The sequence below is a fragment of the Calcarisporiella thermophila genome (genome assembly GCF_041956535.1).
Source record: "Calcarisporiella thermophila strain CBS 279.70 unplaced genomic scaffold VTP21scaffold_9, whole genome shotgun sequence".
Classification (NCBI taxonomy): Eukaryota; Fungi; Calcarisporiellomycota; class Calcarisporiellomycetes; order Calcarisporiellales; family Calcarisporiellaceae; genus Calcarisporiella; species Calcarisporiella thermophila.
The window spans coordinates 575,255-597,254 of NW_027192199.1; the positions used below are offsets into that span (position 1 = coordinate 575,255).

General features: G+C 51.8%; 11 protein-coding genes across 11 annotated transcripts; 3 read left to right on the top strand and 8 right to left on the bottom strand.

Moving 5' to 3' along the window:
- Positions 1–802: 802 nt before the first annotated feature.
- On the top strand, positions 803–4,573 carry VTP21DRAFT_11598 (uncharacterized protein; the record flags this gene model as incomplete). The annotated part of the gene is made up of 5 exons (XM_069391059.1): positions 803–904; positions 975–1,922; positions 1,981–2,263; positions 2,323–4,418; positions 4,484–4,573. The coding sequence occupies 5 exons, from the start codon at positions 803–805 to the stop codon at positions 4,571–4,573; spliced, it is 3,519 nt and encodes a 1,172-aa protein (XP_069252229.1).
- Positions 4,574–5,181: 608 nt separating this feature from the next.
- On the top strand, positions 5,182–6,545 carry VTP21DRAFT_11599 (uncharacterized protein; the record flags this gene model as incomplete). The annotated part of the gene is made up of 5 exons (XM_069391060.1): positions 5,182–5,261; positions 5,329–5,413; positions 5,489–6,092; positions 6,181–6,270; positions 6,364–6,545. The coding sequence occupies 5 exons, from the start codon at positions 5,182–5,184 to the stop codon at positions 6,543–6,545; spliced, it is 1,041 nt and encodes a 346-aa protein (XP_069252230.1).
- Positions 6,546–6,949: 404 nt separating this feature from the next.
- Positions 6,950–8,536, bottom strand: VTP21DRAFT_11600 (uncharacterized protein; the record flags this gene model as incomplete). Its single annotated transcript, XM_069391063.1, has 2 exons — positions 6,950–7,056; positions 7,138–8,536. 2 exons carry the CDS (start codon positions 8,534–8,536, stop codon positions 6,950–6,952), a joined length of 1,506 nt encoding a protein of 501 aa, XP_069252231.1.
- A 233-nt stretch (positions 8,537–8,769) lies between these two features.
- VTP21DRAFT_11601 (uncharacterized protein) lies at positions 8,770–9,331 on the bottom strand (the record flags this gene model as incomplete). The annotated part of the gene is made up of 2 exons (XM_069391064.1): positions 8,770–9,058; positions 9,231–9,331. 2 exons carry the CDS (start codon positions 9,329–9,331, stop codon positions 8,770–8,772), a joined length of 390 nt encoding a protein of 129 aa, XP_069252232.1.
- Positions 9,332–9,573: 242 nt separating this feature from the next.
- On the bottom strand, positions 9,574–10,091 carry VTP21DRAFT_11602 (uncharacterized protein; the record flags this gene model as incomplete). The annotated part of the gene is made up of 2 exons (XM_069391065.1): positions 9,574–9,938; positions 10,013–10,091. The coding sequence occupies 2 exons, from the start codon at positions 10,089–10,091 to the stop codon at positions 9,574–9,576; spliced, it is 444 nt and encodes a 147-aa protein (XP_069252233.1).
- A 301-nt stretch (positions 10,092–10,392) lies between these two features.
- On the bottom strand, positions 10,393–12,352 carry VTP21DRAFT_11603 (uncharacterized protein; the record flags this gene model as incomplete). Its single annotated transcript, XM_069391066.1, has 5 exons — positions 10,393–11,081; positions 11,148–11,781; positions 11,866–11,936; positions 12,028–12,107; positions 12,180–12,352. 5 exons carry the CDS (start codon positions 12,350–12,352, stop codon positions 10,393–10,395), a joined length of 1,647 nt encoding a protein of 548 aa, XP_069252234.1.
- Positions 12,353–13,116: 764 nt separating this feature from the next.
- On the bottom strand, positions 13,117–15,208 carry VTP21DRAFT_11604 (uncharacterized protein; the record flags this gene model as incomplete). The annotated part of the gene is made up of 6 exons (XM_069391067.1): positions 13,117–13,230; positions 13,319–13,401; positions 13,572–14,516; positions 14,589–14,854; positions 14,920–14,990; positions 15,062–15,208. The coding sequence occupies 6 exons, from the start codon at positions 15,206–15,208 to the stop codon at positions 13,117–13,119; spliced, it is 1,626 nt and encodes a 541-aa protein (XP_069252235.1).
- Positions 15,209–15,362: 154 nt separating this feature from the next.
- Positions 15,363–15,569, top strand: VTP21DRAFT_11605 (uncharacterized protein; the record flags this gene model as incomplete). Its single annotated transcript, XM_069391068.1, has 1 exon — positions 15,363–15,569. The coding sequence occupies one exon, from the start codon at positions 15,363–15,365 to the stop codon at positions 15,567–15,569; it is 207 nt and encodes a 68-aa protein (XP_069252236.1).
- Positions 15,570–16,002: 433 nt separating this feature from the next.
- VTP21DRAFT_11606 (uncharacterized protein) lies at positions 16,003–16,852 on the bottom strand (the record flags this gene model as incomplete). Its single annotated transcript, XM_069391069.1, has 3 exons — positions 16,003–16,179; positions 16,280–16,555; positions 16,616–16,852. 3 exons carry the CDS (start codon positions 16,850–16,852, stop codon positions 16,003–16,005), a joined length of 690 nt encoding a protein of 229 aa, XP_069252237.1.
- A 185-nt stretch (positions 16,853–17,037) lies between these two features.
- On the bottom strand, positions 17,038–19,034 carry VTP21DRAFT_11607 (uncharacterized protein; the record flags this gene model as incomplete). Its single annotated transcript, XM_069391070.1, has 6 exons — positions 17,038–17,346; positions 17,431–17,649; positions 17,717–18,433; positions 18,523–18,602; positions 18,672–18,790; positions 18,886–19,034. 6 exons carry the CDS (start codon positions 19,032–19,034, stop codon positions 17,038–17,040), a joined length of 1,593 nt encoding a protein of 530 aa, XP_069252238.1.
- A 363-nt stretch (positions 19,035–19,397) lies between these two features.
- Positions 19,398–21,740, bottom strand: VTP21DRAFT_11608 (uncharacterized protein; the record flags this gene model as incomplete). Its single annotated transcript, XM_069391071.1, has 4 exons — positions 19,398–20,740; positions 20,855–21,082; positions 21,149–21,395; positions 21,462–21,740. 4 exons carry the CDS (start codon positions 21,738–21,740, stop codon positions 19,398–19,400), a joined length of 2,097 nt encoding a protein of 698 aa, XP_069252239.1.
- Positions 21,741–22,000: the final 260 nt, after the last annotated feature.

Sequence of the window (22,000 nt, forward strand, 5' to 3'; positions counted from 1 at the left end):
CCTCCGTTGCTGCTCATCCCCTTATTCCTACACGCACAAGATCAAGTCATTTTTTTTTGTCATGTCCGGCCCCTTGCATAGGTCCGTTGTACTTTTTTTTGGGTATACGGTATGGGAACATTAGTCATATGCCCGCTGTCACACAGCGAGGCTGGGGCGTGATTTGTTTGGAGCATAAATAAATGATTGCTTATATTGCTTGAATCAAGGAGGTTGATTAGGGATGCATTGCCCCTCTAGGCTCTTGTTTGAGATTCCTTTATCTGGACATAGAACACACGTACATATATGTATGTATGTCTACATATATCTGTCTATCTATCGTCAGAGCTCCACTCCAAATTCCGTATTCGAGATAAGTTGAAGCTCAACCTCTCCCCACATCCCCGCCGCACTCACGCAATTAAAGAAGCTGGTAATGAAATCGAGGCCGTTGAGTGCGACCGTTTATTCAACCTTCTTTGCCTTCTCTTCACAGAATGATCAGGTAATTTTCCCACACGTGCCCTTTCGTGTCACCTCTCTGCTCTAAGTGTATAGAGAATTCGGTGAACACAAAAGGAAGAGCAAATGTGCACAAATAAATCGAATATGGTTAACGTGCCTCCTTATCTATTTTCTCTAGGCTCCACTACTTGAGCTAAAATTATAATTACTGCTTCGATTCCATTTAGTTTATTTTTTGATCCCTTCCCCCTCCCCTCCCTTCCTCTGTTTTCTCACCCCAACCCCCCCTTTCCTTCTGCTCGCCACCCCCTTTACCATTCCTTTTCCTTATTCCATTCCTCCATAGTTTACATAGATGAGGCTATCTTTAGCTTCCTTTGGGCTAGTGCTGGCTGGGATCACGGGCATAAGTGCCCACGGCCACCACCACGAAAGCTTAGCGGAAATAATTCGCAGGGTAAGGGCTATACAGATGAAAAATGCCGCTATTTCCTGCTAAACCACTCCGATCACTATTGGGTTTACAGGAGCGTAGGCAAGCATGGGGCACCATATTAGAGAACCAGCAGATCGGCAAAGACAATGGGATAACTGTCAGGAATCCCGACTTCAACGTAGGCGACCCTGATGACAAATTTCCTATGCGGCCCCGAGGCGAGTGGGACATTAAGACGAACCACCCGAAAAAAATCCGCTTCACCACAGACGAGGGCACCTGGATGAATGTGGACGTCCGTCCGGACGGCAAGGAGCTTGTGTTCGATCTGCTGGGCGACCTCTATACGCTGCCCATCAAAGGAGGCAAGGCCAAGCTGCTCAAGGGGGGAGTCCCGTTCGACACCCAACCCCGCTACTCGCCTGACGGGAACCACGTCATCTTCCGGTCCGATCAGAGCGGCTGCGACAATGTCTGGCTCCTGTCCAGAGACGGCGGCAAAGCCCGGCCTCTCACGAACGAACCCTACCGCCATGTAAACAATGCCATGTTCCACCCCAAAGGCAAGGAGTTTGTTGCCGTCAAGTGGTACATGTCCGGCCGTTCTCTTGGCGCTGGTGAGCTTTGGCAATACAAAATCGGCGATGGTGCTAGTAGTGGAAAGCGGCTTCTTGCTCGAGTGAACGCCCAGATCGGCAACGAAGAGCCCGTCTACCACCCCCAGAATCCTAACATCATCTTCTTCTCCAAGAATGTCAAGGATGGGAGCACCTGGGAGTACGACAAGAACCCCCACGATCAAATATACCAGATCCTGGCCATTGACCAGCACAGCAACGCCACGGCTAAAATTGCCGGCGGGGTGGGCGGAGCTGCTCGCCCCGTCGTTAGCCATGACGGAGAGTGGCTAGCATTTATCCGCACAAAAGAGTTCCGGCACGCGTTGATACTCCACAACCTTCACAACCATGAGGAGAAGATCCTCTGGGACGGGCTCTCGTCTGACAACCAAATGGTGGCGGCGGTAAGAGTTGTGCTGGTTGTTAATAGACGCTTTGACCGAAGACGATTGAGCCCCCTCTCCCTTCCCTCTATAGGCTTCAGGCGTCTATCCTTCTTTTGCATTTCTTCCCGACGACTCTGCTATTATCATCTGGGCCAAAGGAAAGCTTTGGCGTGTCCCGGTCGACTCCAAGCACGGCCACCCGACGATCATCCCCTTTACCGCCGATGTCGAGCTTAACCTAGCCCCCACTGTTCGCAAGCACCTGTCTATTGTCAAGGCCGAGACCAAGGATTCGTTCAAGGCCAAGGCCCTAAGTTTCCTTAGCGTTTCGGCGGACGGATCCATCGCAATGAATGCCGCTGGAAGAACGTTTGGTAAGCATCTGCTTCATCAGAGCAACCCCACGGCGGCTTACATCTTTCTCTCTGATTAGTCCAAAGGCTCCCCGGAAAACCCCACGCCGTTGGGGGATCTGTCGACAATGTCCACGTGCGCCATTATCATGCATCATTCCACCACTCGGACCCCAACTTGCTCATCCTGTGCGCGTGGGATGATCAAACCTACTCCAAGATCCAGATCGTCAACTTGAAATCGGGCAAAGTGGTCGACTTGAAGCTTCCGCCTGGCCGCTACCAGTACCCGTCTCTATCTCCCAGCACCAAAAAGGTTGCATTTGTCCGCGCGGACGGCGACACGCTTACCGGGAGCATCAAGCACATCGGGGATGCCGGCCTCTATGTCGCGGATCTCGATGACAGCCTACAGGTAAAGAAGGGCTCACTCAAACGGCTTACGAGATCAGCGTACGACGTGTTCCGTTTCTACGACTCGGAGGAGGTCCTCTACGCAGACGGCGACGCCGGCGAGGTGGCCACGTTGCACCTCGAAAGTGGCAAGCAAACCCTGCTGGCTCAGTGCATGGACTGCACCGAGGCTAGGCGGAGTCCGGATGGCAAACACACGGCCTTTGTCACCTACCGCGAGGTCTACATCGTCCCCACCGAATCCCTGGGGAAGAAGGTGTTCTGGACCAAGCCGGGAGTGGCTCCCCCGAAAACGGTGCGCGTTTCTTTCGGCGGCGGCCACGATATCCACTGGTCACGTGACAGCAGCATACTTTACTACCTCAACGGTGCCAAGCTTAACTCGATCGAGGTGGAGGATGCCATTGGCTGTGCCAACGATGCCGACCTGAACTTTGGACTCTCCTGTGCCAAGAAGAAGGTCAAGAAGCACACCATCGAAATCGTGCTGCCGACCGAGCAGTCTCGCATTCGAAAGGAGAGCGACGGGCGCGCGCTGGTGCTCGACAATGCGACGTTGATCACCATGCAGAAGGGCACAGAGTCCAGTGACAAGATCTCCAATGGCCGCATTGTTGTGGAGGGGGGAAAGATCGTGTCGGTTGGCAAGCGCGATGAGGTCAAGCTTCCAAAGGGGGCCCATGTGGTAGACCTCAAGGGGCACACGGTGCTTCCCGGGTTCATCGACGCGCACGCCCACTGGAGCATGAGCACCTATCCCCTGGGCAACAACTGGCAGTTCCACGCCGCCCTCGCCTATGGAGTCACCTCGATGCACAATCCCAGCGCCGACACCGTCCTCTCTTTCACTCAGCGCGAAACAACCCTCTCGGGCAGGGCCCTTTCTCCGCGTCTCTTTTCCACCGGCACCATCCTCTACGGCGCCGAGGGCGGGTACAGGTGTGAGGTGAACACCCTGGACGACGCCATCAGCTTCCTGAAGAACATCAAGGAGCATGGCGGCTTCAGCGTCAAGTCCTACAATCAGCCCTGCCGCGCCGCTCGTCAGATGATCCTCGAGGCGGCGCGCCATCTTGGAATGAGCGTGGTGCCCGAGGGCGGGATGCAAACGTGGTGGAATCAAAATCACGTGATCGATGGGCATACCACCGTGGAGCACAACCTGCCGGTGACGCTTCTCTACAACGATATTGTGAAGCTGTGGGGCGCGTCGGGAACCGCTTGGACGCCGACCATGCTAGTGTTGTATGGGGGCATCTCCGGGAAGAAATACTGGTACCAGCACACCAAGGTGTACGAGGACAAACGCTTGCGCAACTTCAACCCGCATGCCGCGTTGGAGCAGAATTACTTCCGCTGGCAGGGCGCCGACGATCGCGACTACAAACATTTTGAGGCCGCACAATCGGTGCGAAAGATGATCAAGGCCGGGGTCAAGGTCCAGGTGGGAGCGCATGGGGAGCAGCATGGCGTCGGCTACCACTGGGAGATGTGGATGTTCCAGCAGGGCAATCTCACCAACTACGAGGTGTTCCGGGCTGCGACGCGAGATGCGGCCCAAGGCCTGGGCCTGGGTGGCATTGGCCGTATCCAAGAGGGCTATGCCGCCGACTTTGTGGTTTACCCCCCTGGAGACAATCTGCTCAAGGGCTCCCTGGTGCAGCGCAGCGACAAGATCAAGTATGTGATCAAGGGGGGTCGTGTTTTCGAGGCCTTCAACCTGGTCGAGCACTGGCCGGTGAAGGGACGCAAGTATCCTCTGGTAAGCATAGATTTCTAGATTTCGATGTGAAGCGAATCAAGACTCATCCACTCCCCCTCTTTAAGCCTACCCTCAACGCCCCTCAGGTCTTCTTTGCGAAGAATGTTCCACAGACCACCCCTGGCTTGCACGGGCACTTGGGTGACGAGCTGTAATCAAGTATAGAATTCTAGAGGCAGATTTAGGGTTCGTCCTCGGGCTTGGCAAACCGCTCGATCTGCTAATACACCTCAGGAATATTATAATGAGTTAATGAAAGACGATAGAAGGGTTCAGTTAAAGCCCACATCGTGTTAAACTACCGCTAATAAGAATGTTTTATCTAACCATAATGCGACTGTCTTAATGTAATACCCTACTTCACTTAGTATTTAACAATAAAGTTTCTGCCTTCGAAGGTTTTAAGGGGGATATTTATTTTTAGAATTAGCGAAGTAACTTTTTTTCCGGGCATAGACAAATCGAATGCGTTGCCAGCACACCACAAGCTATGTTTTCTCAACCAGACAAAGGCGTTTGAAAGTGGCCAAGACGAGAAAAAAAAACTTCCGAAGGTCAGCTTGATGTGGAGGGGTCCGGTGGTGAAGAAGGTTACTTGCGGAAAGCCATTGTATAACAGAAGAATCCGTGACTGTGTTCATTTCAAATTTGATGCCTGGTCTGTGGTTGCCGCGTTTTGATCTTGGCTTCGGATAGGAGATATATTTTCCCTTGTCGCTCGACACGCTTGATTTCCTATTTATTAATAAGCCGATCTACCAGCATGGCCGATATTGAGAGATTATACGTTCGGTGGCGAAACAAGTATTTGCGCAGTTATAGCGGAGGGGGATACTATATATTGTAGGAGAGTCGAGCGAAGCCGGGCATGGGAATATTTTTTGTATTAATGTCCTGTACTCCATTTTAGCTATAATGCCGATTGCGAGCTGGACAAGTGTATAATGACATGTAGCGAGGCACACGGTTATGGGATGTTGATATCCGTACTCAAGGTTGGGTTCGAAGGTCAATTGTAGAGTGTACCGTAGTTATGACGCCATGTTTTTTCTCTCCCCCAACCATTCTAGCGCAATCAAGCCGATTTTGATGGACTGCTATACTATTTCGAGCAGTTTAAGAATTCAAAAGGCCTTATGCAATGGCAGCAAAAGACCGGCCCGCATGGCCGCTTCGTTCCGTCCGACGAGGGGGGCGAGAATTGTGCAACTGACGGGGATATTGACATTGCCGCGTCGCTCTTCCTTGCTGCGCGCTGGTTTGGAAATTCCCACATCGACTACCGCGGCAAGGCCATTGCCCTGTGCCGTGCCATCCACGACCACTGCATTAACCACCAGACTTGGGTGCCCAAGATTGGGGACTGGACCGACCCTGGCACTCTCCATGATAATTTGACCCGCTGCTCGGATTTCATCTTGAACCACTTCAATATCTTTTACCACGAAGACCACGAGCGCCAGCAGTCCTGGGGCCGAGTGATGGAGACCATCATCCGGATCGTTAACGAGCAGCTCGCCCTGCATCCCACGGGGCTGCTCCCCGATTTCCTTGAATTCAAGCATGGGCGATTCCAGGCCCCCCAAGGAGAGGTGCTCGAGAGTAAGCATGACGGGTGCTATAACTGGAACAGCTGCCGTGTTCCGTGGAGGTTGGCCAGTTATTTCCTACAGAGTAAGTTTGGATGGGAATGGGTGCACGTCTAATCGTTGAAGTAATCCCCGCTTTCTCTCTCTCTTCTCTCGGATGCTCCCTCCAATAGCGAAGGATCCCCGTATCCTTCCCAGCCTACAGGCGATGTGCCGATTTTTCGCGCAGCAAAGAGAGGTCAAAGCTGGCTATAGGCTAGACGGTAAATATCATGCCTTTTTTTTTTTAGTATAATGGCAATAAACAGAGTTGCTAAGGGTTGTGGCTGGATATACTGGGTGGCTCTATTCAATAGGCCATGCCCTGGTAGATTACACGGACATGTCGTTTCTTGCGCCCGTGTCGTTTCTCTTCTGGGTCATGGGTGATCCAAGCCTTCCCCGCATCCAACAGCAGATGAATGACCTGGACGAGGAGAAGTATTTTGGACAATCGATAGCCCTGATCAACATGCTCCAAGCCGTATCCCCCTATTGACCCAGTTCCTGCCAGGGAGCCGGAGACACCCCCCACCCGCATTCCCCAATTCCCCTTTTAGTTTTTGTATTTCCCTCCCGTTTAGAAATAAATGCACTGATACAATGGGGGAAGCCAATTTCTAGAGTAGCCCCATTGCTCTCACGGTTGGCCGACCAAAAATTGCGTTTCAAGTACATAGCCCCCCCCTTCTTCTTAGTCTCGGGGGGTGAGAATGCAACAGGAATGTATTAAGGAATATTATAAGGCATTATCTTAGCTAGTATATAATATCTAATCTAAAAAAAACAATCCTTTTTCTCCATCCCACCCTCCCCTCCAAAAAAAAGAATAGAATTCCAATAAAACCTGCTAGATATGACCCTGAAATGCTACCCAAAAAAAAACCGATGACTCCTATCTAGCTAACACAGCCCCGCCGCCCGCAGACTGCTGAGCGATTCCACAAACTCCTTCGCAGAGGACTTTGGTGTGTTCATCAGTGGGAGTCGTTTGCGGGGCAGTTCTACCACTACAAAGTGAGAGAGCAGCAACAAATAAAAAAAGCGTAAGGATCTTCATCTTGAAGCAGCCTCCAATGAACCATGCTCACCGATTCGTTTTCGTTTTGCGTTTTCTCGACACCCTTTCTCGCAGAACCACCTGTCCTTCCCGGCAACCAAGGAGCTCTCGATGCCTCCGGGGAAGCACTTTTGGTGGAAGGCCTTGGGACATCCCTCGCAACGCACGAGAACATTGTCGGCCCAAGATTCTGGCCGTTGGCACTCCGTACAGAAGTACTGCAGCACAGGGCGGCTGCGCTCCGTGATCGACTCGCCAAAGAAGGGGGTGAGGTCCAGGCGGGGCTGTTTGCACGCAAAACCATAGCCTTTGTAGTCGCAGCCGTGCTTGTTGCAGAGGGTGCGCTTCCCCCACGGCCCCGGGCGCCAATTGACCCCCTCTGTGGTTCCACAGAAGCGGCACCAGTCGATCCCTGCTTGGGTGAGCTCGTCGAACAGGGTGGGGGAGTGTGTGGGGCGGGGGGGGATGTGTTCTGGTGTGGGCTGGTTCCCACGGCTCTCCGTCTTTGGTTTCTCCACCGAGGGCTCTGTCGTCTCGGCGTCAAGGCTCTTTCGTTTAGCCGCTTGCCTTTCCCGCCGCGGTGCTCCCGCATGTTTGGTGCCGCCGCTCGCGGCGTCGAATTCTGCGTCAGGGAGCCTCTGCAAAATGGGGTCTGTCCAGTTGCTTGGGTCAATTGCCGGTTTGTAGGAGGCAAGATACTTTTTTCCAGAGTCTCCGTACTCATCCTCGCTCAACTCGATGGCCTTGGACAGCAGGCGCGAGGAGACCACGCATGTCGGCGGCGTGCATACCTCGTCCTCATCGTCGTCCTCCAGCAGAGAGGCGAGTTCCTCCTGTTCCTCCTCCTCCGCGCTCTTTCCCTCGGGCTCGCTCGAGACATCGCGGTGCATCTCGAGCGAGAGGCAGCGGCGCTTGGCGTGTGGCTCGTCCACGCCACCCGATGCCCTATCCTGGCCCGGGAAGGAAATGCCGAGGCCAACCATTTCGCCGGCCTGATTGCCCGTCTCCTCCTGCCCCTCGAGGTCCATCAGGAAGAGGTCCTCGTCGAGGGCAAAGTCGGGGAGCGGGGACGATACGGGCGGGGTGGAGTGGGGCAGCAGGGCCGAGAGGCTGGACTCGGACGATGCGTCGGACACCTCCTCTGCGGCGGGCGGGCAGAGGAATACGTTATCGAGCAGGGACTTGGACGGCGCGAGGAGGGGCGGAGAGGCGTAGTCGAAAGGCATGGCTGAGTCCGACAGAGCAGAGTGAAGGAGCTGGTGGGAGAACGCGGCATTGAGAATGGTGACATTGCACAGCTCGCACAGCTCAATGGTGGCATGCTGGCCGTGTGCGGCCAGGGGCGACAGGCTGCCGCCCAGCCTGTGGAGGCAGCTTGGGCAGAGCAGAGAGGCGTGTGTGGTGGTGGGGAAGAATTTGTGCTGGTTCATGGGCCCGAATGACTGAAAGCGGGGAGGGGAGAGAGAGAGGGAGAGAGAGAAGAGGCGAGAGATAAGAGACAAGCCGGGTGGAGACAAGATACAAAGAGTGGAAACTGTGAATTGTGGGGAGCAAAGTGGAAGGGGCGAGGCCAGCGCACAGTTATTTCTTGGAAAAAAAAACAATTCGCCACGTCGGTAGCTGAGGCTCGCACAAAAATATCAGTGTGGATGCTGGTTTCTAATTATGCTCTGAACCTTGTCCCCAATTCGACAAGAGCTGGAGAATATTTATAGATTTTAATTGATGGCTGAGGATCGAGAAGCTCCAATCTGGCCGGCCCCGCCCTGAGGGCTGGGCCTGCGCTCTCCAGCGATGTGGCCCGGCCGCAGGCAGCCGCCCGTGCGGGCCGCGCCGACGACTCCAGGCCCAGGCCGGGCTCGCGCGGCACCTGCTGTTGCAGAACAAACCAGGCGGTGTGTGCGGGAAGGGGGGGGGGTGGAGAACAGACCCAAGGATGAGGAGCGCACGTGCTAAATGTGATAGAAACAAATTACATTTGTCCCTCGATTTGGGAGGCTGAGGCGTGCCCTATGGTGTGCCCGCGTTGAGTTTGACCCTCTGCTATCGATGCCCGCTGGGATTTGAAAAGCGGCCAAGCGAGGGTCAAAAAAATAAACATGATGAAAAATTGGGTAGGCCAACTAAAACTCGCGCGCGGAGGAAGTTTTGGTTTTTGACACCACACGTTTCGTGGCTTGAGCCCCTCCAGGCCCAACCCAGGCCGGCCATTCGACCAGAGCCATGCGGGACACCGCGATCTCGGGGAAGAGCTCCAAACCTCTTGTTTTTCCGGGTCCTCACTGAGGTCCGAGAAAAGTGTATACTGGGACAAGACAACAAATCAAGAAACAAGCCATGGAATAACAGGCAGCTTACAAGAAAGAAAACACAAATAAACAAACGTGGGGGGATGGGCCAAAGGGGCTGCGCCGCCCCTTTGGCCACTTGGTATACTATGGGGCGGGCGGGAACGAAGGCGGCGCCATCAAGGCGCGAGCGGCCGCGACATAATGTGCACGTGGAACAGAGACGGGATGCTCTGATACTTGACCGGGTTGATAAACCAGACCCACTCCCGGTTGGGCAGCTCCTTGTCCACGATGGCCTTCACGGTCGAAGCATCGATCGGCGCGGGCGACCAGAGGACATGGTGCTGGATCTCGGGCTCAAGGGCATAGGGGAAGTCATTGACGCGGAACGCATACTGCTTCGGGCCCGAGTCCCAGCGCAGCAACTCCTTTCGCACGTAGGCGTCGAGCGAGCCGTATTCGGCGCGAATGCGCGCATTGAACTTGTTGTACTCTTGCTGCGAGCTGGGGGACCGCTTCATGAGATGCACCTGGTTTTTATCTGATAACGAAAAAAGAGATGGGGCGGGGTTAGCGCGCGGCTTGTTCTGCAAGCACAGGGGAAGCTCCATTTACTGATCAGATCAACGACATCTCCCCAGGATAACAGCGTGTCTTTGCCTCCATCGCGCTGGGGAAGATCTTGGACGGTCATGGAGTGCGGGCTCTATGGGGATTGGATTTTAACGTCTATGCAATGACGGTACAGGGGACCCTTTCGGGCCTTTCTTTTATAGGCGGGTGTCAATTCTAAATTTTCATTTTATTTTTAGGTCCCTTGGATGAGTCAGAAAATACATTCTCAGAAAAATTACAAAGATACTAAAAAAAAACAACATAGTGACCAACTTTTGCTTTCCATTTTTCAATGAAAAAAATTTAGACGTATATGGGGTATATAATATCCTGCCTTTTTTTGCGTTTATGACGTATTCTTTTTTTTTTCTGTCGCTCTTCTACTCGTAATAAACCATGGTCGATGCGTTCATGGGATTGGCCTGTAGAAATGCGGGTATAATCTCGTCGCCGACGAGCTCTTGGTGGCCATTTTGGGACGCCGGCGCGTCCGGGGATGGGACTGCGGGGGTGGGGAGCGCGAAGGACTCCTGCATCAGGCCCGCGTCCGGATAGAACTGGGTCGAGGAGGGCGGCAATGACCGTCCGGGGTACATCACCACATCGTTCGGGGTGGTGGCGGCGGTGGTCACGGTGCTCGTGGTGATGCTGGTGCAGGCGGAGGTGGAGATGTGCGGCGCAACCGATGCGCCGAGATCGGCCAGCTTCATCCCGCCCAATGAAAAGGAGACCAGCGGCGATGCGGTCGGGGGCGTGATCATGCCAAAGTAGTCGAGCTCGGAAAGGGCAAGCCCGCCCTGCCCCAGGAATTCGATTCCGCTGTTGTATCCGCTCTGAACTATCTGCTGCTCCAGCTCCTCGTCTTCCTCGTCCTCCTCATACTCCTCCATGTCAGCCGCCCCCTCCTGCTTCTGCGGCCTCTCGTCCTCGCCGCCTCCTCTCAGGTGGGAGCCCATCCCCATATCCTCCGAGCTCGTGCGCGAGCGCTTGTCCCAGTCTCTCCTCTCCACGCCCTCGGCCTCAAGAGGCCGCTTGTAGGATCGGCATATATCGGCAACCTCTTTTGAATCTAGAGTAGAATCGCCTGCGTTAAGGTCACCTCCCCGCAAGCCAGCTGAAAAGAGGAGCCACTCACCGCTGTAGTTTTCGGCAATGAAATTGGCCATGCGTATCAAATTGTCTTGGTTGCGATGCACATGGTGGCTCAAGCGCTTGATCTCCGGAATCAGATTTTGCGACACCAGCTTGTTCATATTCTGGAGGTCCCGCCGCAGAATGTGCACAAGCTCCTTGAGATCTTCTACCCGGGTCGGCTCAGAGGGGCATAGGTGAGGAGGATGCTCGACGGTGGGGGAAACCACGGGGGCCTGGTGGTCCTGCAGCTCAATATGGCCCACTTCGGGCAGTGCTTCTGCAATGGAGGGTTTCCGTGAGCTAGATGGCTCGGATCCCACGTCCGAGAGTTGAAGTGACGGCTGATGATGCGGGTGCTGCTGCTGCTGCTGGTGCTGCGGTTGTGAGTGGTGTGACGGCTGGTGCAGTATTGGCTGTTGTTGCTGTTGCTGTTGCTGTTGCTGCTGCTGCTGCTGCTGTGACGGTGGCTGATCGCTTTTTGAGAGCTTGCGAGAAGATCTCGTCGCTCGGCGTCGGATGTGGCAGAGGAGGTCCTGTCTTCCACGCTGGAAAAACGGGTGCGAGAAGACGCACGCATTTTTGCTCTGTGTGTGGCGAGATTTCCGGCCATCGGACACGCGGTTGAAGCCGTAGATCTGATAATGAGGATGAGTAAGCAACAGTGAGCGGGTTACTCAAACAGGCTTGGGTGCTCCCAATAGCAAGGTCTCTATTATTACATTTAATTGTCTCACGAACGAGGCGAATTTGCAGTGTTTGAAGAACCTAGGAAGGACGTTAGCAGCGAATTCTATTAAGGAAATAGCCGTTATGATTATTATTATTAGGGGAGAAAAATTCGAGCAAAAGAGCTAAGCGATAGGGGAGGAAGGGGTGCTTACCGTCGGTATGGTCCACGATAAAAATCTTACCGCTCTTGTCCCACGACAAATAGGCAGAGTATTCCTCAGAGTCAAGAAGCCTGTTATCCCATTCCGGGAAAAGCTCTTAGGGATGGGCTCAAAAGGTTTCATTAGTGGGGGGCTGCACTTACTGATAGAGTTTTGCCACGAAGACCGACACCGTATCATGCTCGGCGCCATCGCAGGCGTATTGGAGAGCCTCGGGGGAGAGCGCGCGGGGCGTAGTGACTGCGCTCGTGTAGTTACTCTCGAATGCATGCGAGTCGTCGGAGGGGGTGGGCGAGCGAGTGATAATTCGGGGCATAGTATGAATGTTGGAGGGGGAGAGCGGGGGGGGGGAGGGGGTAATTACAAGGGAGGAAATGATACAACTACGGCCGAGAAGAAACTCAATTATATAATGGGGCGTATATGGTGTTACTTGGTTTTTAAGGCTTGCTCACTTCGGTATGATCTCCAGCGAGCCTCGACTTTACATTGGTAAGGGCGGGTCTACTCGGATTGCAGGGCGACAAGAAAGAGAGGGTGTGCAATGGGGCGTGAAATGGAATGCTCTCGAGGAGATAAAAAAAAACGAAAAAAAGAAACGAGAGGAAAGCGCACAGGCCAATTTTTTTGAAATGGCGTTTTCAAAATATTCGCGCGAAAATAAATAAAAATGAGGTTAAAGTTCCCCCTTATCGCACTCAACCTCGGGTGGAGGGTGGTGCAAGCAGTCGCCCACAAAAACGAGCAGCACCCAACCTGCCGGTGCTGGCCAGAGGAAGGGTTACATCCGGCGAGGAGAGGCAACCGAAGGTTTCCCCGGGCGCCCTCCCCAGGTCCGCTTAGGGCGGGCACCGAGCCTGTGTCCGTGTGAGGCCTCCCTGGATTGCGGCTGGAGGATGGACCAGGTGGGCCGAGGAGGGGAGGCCCAGGGGGGAGGGGGGCCGTGAGTTCCGCCCTCTTTTCTCCCCGTGCTCCGTGGCACAGGGCGTACAGCGCAAACCTTAAGGCCCGCTCTGTGAATGCGAAAAGATAGAATTTATTTTTCTAGTTTACATTATTACATGAACAGACAGGCGTGCGTTAATCAATGCGCATCTGGCCCTGCGCCTGCTGCTGTTGGCCCAGAGCCTTTTGAACTCTGAGCTTTTCGCTTTTGAAGGCTTGTTTCGTGGATTTCTTCTCCGCACGCCGGTTCTAGAGCGGCAAAAGTGGGGCGGGGCATTTAATAAAACTATATATATCCCGCGGCCAATGCGGGGCCCACATGCAATCTGTAGCTTACCCGTTTTTCAGCCTTGACGGCCTCCTTGCGCCGCTTCTTCTCCTCCTTCGTCTCGCCCTTCGTTCTGGCGGCGCCCAGGTTCGCTGGATGGGAAACAAAAGCAAGTGGGGAGGGGAGAGAGAGAAAAAACATTAATCATCACGCTCCAATAAACAATAAGGTTAATCCAGGGGAGGGGGAACGGGGCCCACTCGACATAAGCCATAAGGTAAGAGGAAATTATTTGTTTGGATGCACTTTATCGATCACTCACCACGTGGGGAATTTTCAGCGTCTGATCCCTCCAGCTCCTCCTCCTCCTCCTCCTCCTCCTCCTCCTCCTCCTCCCCGCTCGAACCCTCATTCTCGGGCCCAACGTCATCGGATCGCCCTCTGCCCGTCCGCCTGTTCTCCACCTCCACGGGAATGCCCGTCTTGGGATCGATTCGAATCTTGCGCCTTGGCGCCTCCCGGATGAGCCCCGGGTGGTTTTCCAAATTGGAGTAGGTCGACAAAATCGTCTGGCAGTCCCAGTTGTTGCGCTCGCGCTCACTGCGCTCCGCCCACACATCCTCCACCTCGTCGACCCCCTTATTCCGGCCGCGCCTAGAGCCGCCCACCTGGCGGACAGACTCGCGCTCATCCTCAAGGCTGGTGTCCAGCAGGGCCTGCCGTAACGTCTCGAGTTTGTCTGTTGCGCTATCGCCTTCCAGTTTCGGTGCCATCTTCTTTCCGACAATCTCGTACTTGTCGAGGAACTCATCCAGGATTTGGTCCAGGTCCTCGCGCACCTTCCCCTGCTGCGCAACTCCCTCCTCCCACTCCTCCTCCTCTTCCTCCTCCTCTTCCTCCTCGTATTCCCGCTCTATCCTCTCGAACTGCTCGTCCAACAGGGTGAGCTTCTCATTGCGGAACATGGCCGACGAGCTCATCGAGTATCCAGTTGCCCGAGTCCGCCGTTCAACCAGATCGTCCTCATCACTGTCGGCCCGTTGTTGTGACCGCTTGAATTTGCGAAAAGCTGCCTGCCACTCCTCCTCCCCATTCTCCTCGTCAAAATAGTCGTCTTCCTCCTCCTCATCGTCCTCCGGGTTATAGACTGGCTCATTGGTATTCAAATTGGTAAAGAAGTCCTCATCCAGATCCCCCTCGACATACTCCTCATCCTCCAGGGCCTCCAGCACTTCTCGTACTCTAGGGTCCAGATCAGGCTGCAGCCCTAGAGAGTGGATCCGAAAAAAAAGACCGGTTATTACCCCAACTTTCAAGAACAATCGACCAAATCAGTTACCTGGCGTCACTCCCGCTTGATTCACCATGCCGAGCGGAAGCTCCTCTTTGGACGGGAGGACTTCTGTCGGCAGGTCAACACCTGTCGATGGCGATATCACGAATTCCAGCTCCCCACCTCGGAGTGGCCTTTCCTTGTCTTTTCTTTTACTTGAAGCCTCAACGAAGATGGCATCGGAAGACTGTCCTATTGGGCGTAGATGCTGCATATAGTCGTATTCAGCATCATCAAAGTATACACCGTACAGCGCAGCCTGCCCAGCCCGTCTGATTTTTAATTTGTAGTGTCAGCTAGCTGAAATATAGAGGCTCCGTCTGAAATGGGCCCTTACCTCTCGATCTCATTTTGCTTCTCCTCATCGATTATTGTCTTACTCTCCTCATTTTCTACTCCCTTACCATGCTGTAATGAAAAACATGGGCACGAAGTAAGTCGCAGGCTCATCTTCATTACTAGAATGGGGGTGCCTTTACCTTTTTCAAATTCTTGGGTACAATCTCACGAAACACACGATCTGACGCCTCCTCGTTATGAATCTCGGGATCGCGTTGAGAGCGGTACACTAGCTGGTAGTGTTTTGCGGTTTTGCGATCGATGAATTGCTTGGTATTCTTTCCCATTGTATATATTATGAAATGTATGCGGTATAAAGGAGGTTTGTGAAGAAAAGAAAATCAAGAGATAAACAAGTCGGACTGCTTTTGTGACGCTATATTTCCGATTGTGTCAAGTCGGTAGTTTCCTCTACAACCAAATTAATTTACTGCTGCAACCATGTCGACGCGCTACGATCCCTACCTCCCTTTATTTCATTGCCTTCAGCGCCTAGATGTGGAAATTAAATCCCTACTTGAAACGCACAAAACGCTTCTTGCACAGAACTCGGACATCTCCTTGGTGGCCAACGACATGATCAACACACTTGCTACCATTGAAAAGAGATCAGATGATGAGAGAAGAAATGCAATCGCGGCTGATTAGATGATGCCATCTCGTGTCCTCCCAGCTATCAACTTCGGTGCATGTAAAATTTTCATTTTGAAAGTGTTCGTGTTTTTATTTTGCCTGTGTGTGCAAGATTGCGCTCCCATCCAGCCCTGGAAAAAGGTTTCAAACATAGCAGACACGACATAAAAATATATATATATACCACTGATCGAGAGTTTACCATGGGATTCTGTTGGGCCTACCTTGTATATTAATTTGCTTGCCACTTTTCCCAAAGTCATTTTAGTTGGAGTAGGGAATGAGCCAAATAAATTCAGCAGAGTCTTTAATAGATAGGCATCTAGCACTCTATTGCTTGGAGTATATGTTATATGTACACGGGATATGAAAAATGGAATGGCGGTAATAAAACAAGAAATTCAAGAGCAAAGACTCGCCTATGACTACGAAAAAAAAAGCATCTCGATCATGGCTTGCCCAGCTCTTTCTCCAACAACTCGAATATCTCATTCAGCTCTTGCTGAGATTTCGTATCCTCTCGGACCCATCGCACGCGTGGCGGTCTACGCATATTTCCAAGGTGGGCAAGAACTCTGGCCGATAATCGGTGGCGATGAATCCTCATTTGGTGCTCTATCATATCCTATTCAAAACAAGAATAGGTTAATTAAGTAGTGAAAAAGAATAAATAGCATTAGAGAGAAAGAATGAAAACGAAGTATGGACTTGGAAAATGAACATACTCCCGTAACTTTTTTATCAGGGGTTGCTTGCCAAATGACTTTTGCAATGGGGGTTGCTTCACCATACTCTTCCACTTGGACATCCTTCACTGCCACGTGAAGAGCGGTAAGATGGGGATGCAGAGGCGCATCCATCGTAAACATGTTGAGGAGAGCTCGATTAACACGCTGAGACAGTTGGACGTTTCGCGAAATGCTCTTCTGAGATTCCTCGGTGCCCAGCGTGGCAATGGGCGTCTTCAAATTCCGGGAGGGGAGAGTTCGAACGATGGGCAGCTATTATCGACACATCAGCCAAGGACTTACACAAACAGGTCGAATCCATTGCATTACTACCTTTGCGCGCTCTTTCTCAATGGATCGGTTGCTTTTTCGCTGTTCCTTGAAGTAGCGCAAGTATTTACCCGGGATCATGTGAGTTCGAGTAACATCCTCGTCGATTGATTGCTTTTGGGACGGTTGCGATTTCGTGCCTTGCGAGTTCAACTCCATCCCACGTTTGGGCGCTATCGATGAGAGAAATCTTGCGCAATGGAGGCGTTGTGGTAGGAGACGCACATAGGACCGAAGCATTGCTTTCCTTTTTTCTTGGTGTTTGAATAAAGGGACTTTGTAAAATGGAAAGCAAGTCACAAGCTCTACTTGATTGATTTCGAGCTTAAAAGTGAATGGTTTGGGTGAAGGGGTGTGCACCTTTTGGTAGTGTTTGCGACAATTTGTATTTATTATATAATAATGAAAAAAAAAAGCGAATTGTCCTACATATCCATCTCATCGTCCTCCTCCTCGTCCTCCTCCTCTTCGTCATCGTCCATCTCCTGGGCGGCACCATTCTCCGCGCCATTCGCCTCCTCGTCGTCATCCTCTTCCTCCTCTTCGTTTGGATCATAAGGCAGTCCCACTGGGGCCTTTTCTGTGACCTCAGGAAGTTGAACTCCCCGTCCATCAAAGGCTCTTCGTACGCCTGCATTTGACGAGATATCCCAGATCTGAACGTGGCCTTTCGAACCAGCGAGGGCAAGTTGGAATGGAGAGTCGGGGCAGAAGGCAGCCGAAAAGACCTTACCCTAATACCAAAGAAATCATAACGCGAAAATTAAAAAAAAAAAATAGGAAGAGCAGGCACGCGGGTCCAAAATGAATATACGTACCACACCAAGGTCTCTGCTCAAGACCATACTTGGCTTATTGTCCTTGAGATCCCAAATCTTCACCGTTTTATCCCCCGACCCTGTTACCAGACAACCAGATACCAAAGGACTGATGTCGAGGGCAGAAACGGGGGAATCGTGGGCATGCAGAGTGAATATAGGTCCACCAGCCATGTTTCGAGCATCATATTTGTGGACCAAACCAAGTTCGGTGCTTACCTAGATTGCAAAACACGGCCAGGTTAGAGCCGATCGAAGCGGGCCGACGCTTGCAGCATGTACTTACGAAGAAAGATTCGGGGGCGAAGGGATCCCAGCGCACACACTCGGGGTCCGCGGAGAGCTTCCAAGAGCTCACGCTTTCGGGCGCCCGTGAATCGAAAGCGGCCACGGTCTTATCGTAACTCGCAGTCAACATGACGGTTGCCTCCACCGGGTTCCATTGCACACACTGGACCTTATCTTTGTGGTGTTCAAAGGATCGTGCGCATTTGAGGGTTGTCAAATCCCACAGTTTGACGGTGGTGTCGGCCGACGAGGATGCCAACAGGTTGCGGTGGTTGCGATTCCAGGAGAGGGACATGACAGCATCAGTGTGGCAATTTGGGTTAGGGCCCTTCTTCTTCTTCTTCTTCTTTTTCTTCGTGCTGCTCTTATTGGCTGCTTCCTCTGTGGGCTCTGAGGTGGAGTCACCCAGGATGGCATCGGGGTACATAGCATCGATGGTATCCAGATCCCAAATTTCGATTTCGGGCTCAAAAGTGCCGACCGCTACGTAGTTGCCGCTACCTTCAAGATGAGCCTTGCGCCCAACCCGGAAGTCCAGCCATTCGACGCAAAGTGGGAAAGCGGGCAACATGAAGTCGTGATGCACGTAGAGGTTATCTTCACTTTCTTCGTATACATAGGCTTCTAAATGGGAGATGTCGTCTTCTGTTTTGGCGGCAAGGAGTAGGTTGTCGGTGGGCATGATTTGAGTATCCTCGTTATCTGAGTCTTCGTCCTATCCCCCAAATCACAGGCGAAAAAAGGCCCCATAGATTAGAAGACGAGCTCTTTACAATATCCAACCAAAAAGGGAGAACCATATACCTTCTTTAATGTGACATATGGGTCCTCTTCGTTTGAGGCGAAATAGGAGAGTCCTTTGATGTTGGAAAATACAGAGAATTCTAAAGGCCCGTTGAAACGAACAGTCAGTTTTTTGCTTCAGGAAGCTAAAAGTCAGCCGATTCTCTTACTTTCCGCTGTAGCTGGCTCATCGTCATAGTCGTCCAAGTTGTATATTGACAACTCCGAATCCTCATTAGAATCCTTAGACTCTTTGTTGGAAGGCTTGGCCTCCTTGTCCTTTGCCTCACTAAGCGGAACGAAAAAAAGATTATGAGCACCGCCATTCTCTCCATCTCCATGCTGGCCCGCAATTAAGAATGGAGAGAGGAAATCCCTACTTACGCTTGGGCCTCTTCCAGGTCCTGTTCTGCATCCTCGAGATGCTCCTTCGCCAGCTTTTTTATCCGCTCATACTCCTTCTCATCGAGCTCATACTTGTCCGGTTGTTGCTGAGCTACCCCCTTTCGGACCCAACACAATGCTGAAATCATGTTGCTCTAGTTTTCTTCGGGGATATGACTTTTTTCCATAAAGCTAGTGGACTATTTTTATTTACTTCGGCACCAAGTATGCGTGGCTTATGTGACTGCGAAAAATGCGATGGACAGTTAGGAAATTCAAATATTGCGATGAATAAAAAAAAAGTTTCTGATATTTTAGATATGTATAAACATTGAAGAGAGAGAGAAAAAAAAAAGTAAACGGACTGGAGAATAAAAATTTGAACATGTAGATGGGAGGGAAAAAAAATACAAGTGTTAAAAAAAAAAGCTTATACCAAGATTAATATAACATATTGGAATGGTTGTTCACAGTTAACTGACGCTCGAGATAAAAAAACTAAGGGAAATATATCATACAACACGTGGATACAATCCACACTCCGTCTCTTCTATTTCGCTCTTTTCCTCTACGTGTTTTGATTCTTTAGTCCTCCGTTGATATGCAGTGTTGATCACTTGGTACAGGCGCCGCACCAGGGCTGCATGCTCGGAACGCACCCGACTTGGATTCTGCTCCTTCTTCTCGGCGCCATCGACTGACAGCTGTTCTATTGCGCTGGTCAGCTGCTCCATCACTTGGGCCTCCTCCTCTGCACCCTGTTCGAGGCCATTGAAAGTGACCTTCTTCTTCTGATTTGGCGACCGCGACACCAGTATACTGTGGGCAACCAATTTCTTGTCTTCTACAGTGGGGGCTACGATGTATTTCGGCAACGGCTCCTTCTCTTCCTCCATATCCTCGCCTTTGATCTCGCGCTTAACAAGCTCTTGTTCATCCATCGGCTCGGGTTTAACCTGCTTAATCTCCTCTTCCTCCTCTTCCTCCTCAAAGTCGCTCACCGGCTCTTGTTTCACTTTGACGTCATCCTCGCTTAATGGCTCCGCTTTCACTTCCATCGGCAATGGGCTCGGCGAATCCAGGATCACCCATTGCGAAATATCCTCGTCCTCCTCTTCGCCCGGCACGTCCTTCCCGATCTCCGAATCCTCTGCTTTATCTGCCCTCGCGCGAGTGACGTTCAGCATAGCCTGCACATTGGGGGTCCAGTAGTTGGCCGAGATCTGCGCCGACTGCATGGAGTTGACGCGTTTGCCCGTTGTCCCACCGAATACCGGGAGTACCGGTGGAAGGCCTTGAGGCGTGGCGGAGTAATTCCCGTTCACGTTTGGATAGTTACCGTTGACAAGACACAGGAAATCGGAGGGGTCAGAGGATGACTTCTGATCGCCATTCTCCAGGGTCGCTCCATCGGAGAGAGCCCTTGAGCCCAGGGAGGGATAGAGTGCGTCGTCCGTGGATTCCTGTGGGGTCACGGTGAGATCAAACTCGAATTTACCTGGAGCTATTCCCGCGGCCGTGGTGGCGGGGTTGGAGTCCATCTCAAGGCTCGGATAGAGAAGGGCGTCAGAAAACGACTGATCAGGCAGCTTTATGTTCGAAGGATCGACATAGTACTGTGCCGAATTGGAGTTTGGGGTCGTCTGCATGTCGAACAATGCCGCCTGCACCTCGACACTGCCGTCGCTGTGGGCAGAGTTGGGCGAAACAAGCAGCTCTCCATTGATATCCTGGGCAAGCTGCGACAGCCACTGATTCAGCTCTGCAAGCTCATTCTCACTCTGGACAGCCCCTGACAAGTGCTCCTCATCAAACACAAAGTTTGCAGCTAAACTGTTTAGTTTCTCTGCCATATCTGTTGAGTTTGTATAAGAAGAATTCAAAAGTGTCAGCAATGGGCAATTATAAGAGTTGCAACTGTAACAACACATCATAAACACATATTCATCAAATTGGTGTTGACTCTGACCTTGATTGTATTCTGGTTTCAAGCGTTTGTTTTTCAGGATATCACCAAGCAGCTCGTCCAATAGATCTTGCCCCGCATTCAGGGAGTCAAGGTCGATTGAATCCACTTGGCTGTAGCCTCGCTTGGAACCGGTGTTAGGGGGGTAGGGGGAGCGCTTGCCTTGGAAAGCAAACTCCCCGCAGCCGGTGTCAATTTCGGGAGACAAAGTCACGTCACGCGGGGTGAACACTAATAATAATAGGTAAAAATGCGTCAGCATTATCTGAATCATCGCCAGAACAAAAAACGGCACACCTTCTGAGTTTATACTATGCGGAGAGAGTGGGTCGTTGTGCGGTGAAAAATCGCCAGAAGTGAGCGACGGGGAGCTGTCGGACCAGGAGGTTTGAGGAGGGGTCGGGGGTTGGTAGGCCTTGTTCTGCAGCTTAGCCTTGTTGCTTTTCTGTTGCTGATTTGTGCGCAGCATCTGCTGATGTTCCTCTGTGTGTGTTTTCTCATGCTTCTTCAAGTCCTGAGGCCGCTTAAACGCTTTTCCGCAAATCTAGCAGACATGAGGAGAGACTTTAGTCATCAAGTCAGGGGTGGGTCAAAAGAAACTAATGCATACCTCACATGCATGCGGTTTTAAGGGGACATGGACTCGTAGATGGGATGTCAGATGATCACGCTTGGCCTTCTGAACAGTGCAATCTGCCCAGCGACACTCAAGACAGAGATTGTTAGTGGATTTGCGGCCAATATGTTCGTTGCAAAGATGTGAATACAGTAGCTCGGCATCATCGAATTCCCTCGTGCAGTTTTGCCACTGGCAAGTAACCGTCTGTGGGGTTCGAATCGTGGGAGTGATGTTGGGGAGGGAGAATTTGGTGTCGACAGTTGCACTCATTTGTGCAAAGTATACTTCTCTTTGGAAAAAATTAGAAAATGGATGGAGCCAAAAATATCAGAAATGACACTTGTATAAAAGGAAATAGTTCTTGGAGATTACAATATCATTCAAAATCGAGATTGAAAATAAATTTCATAACTAAGAAATAGAAGCTTGAGAAATGCTAAGAAAAAAAAAACCGCACAGCCCCTCAACATGACTCTTTCTTATTGAACCAAATGTAGAGAGATACAGGGATTCCATCGTTTTTCGAGAAA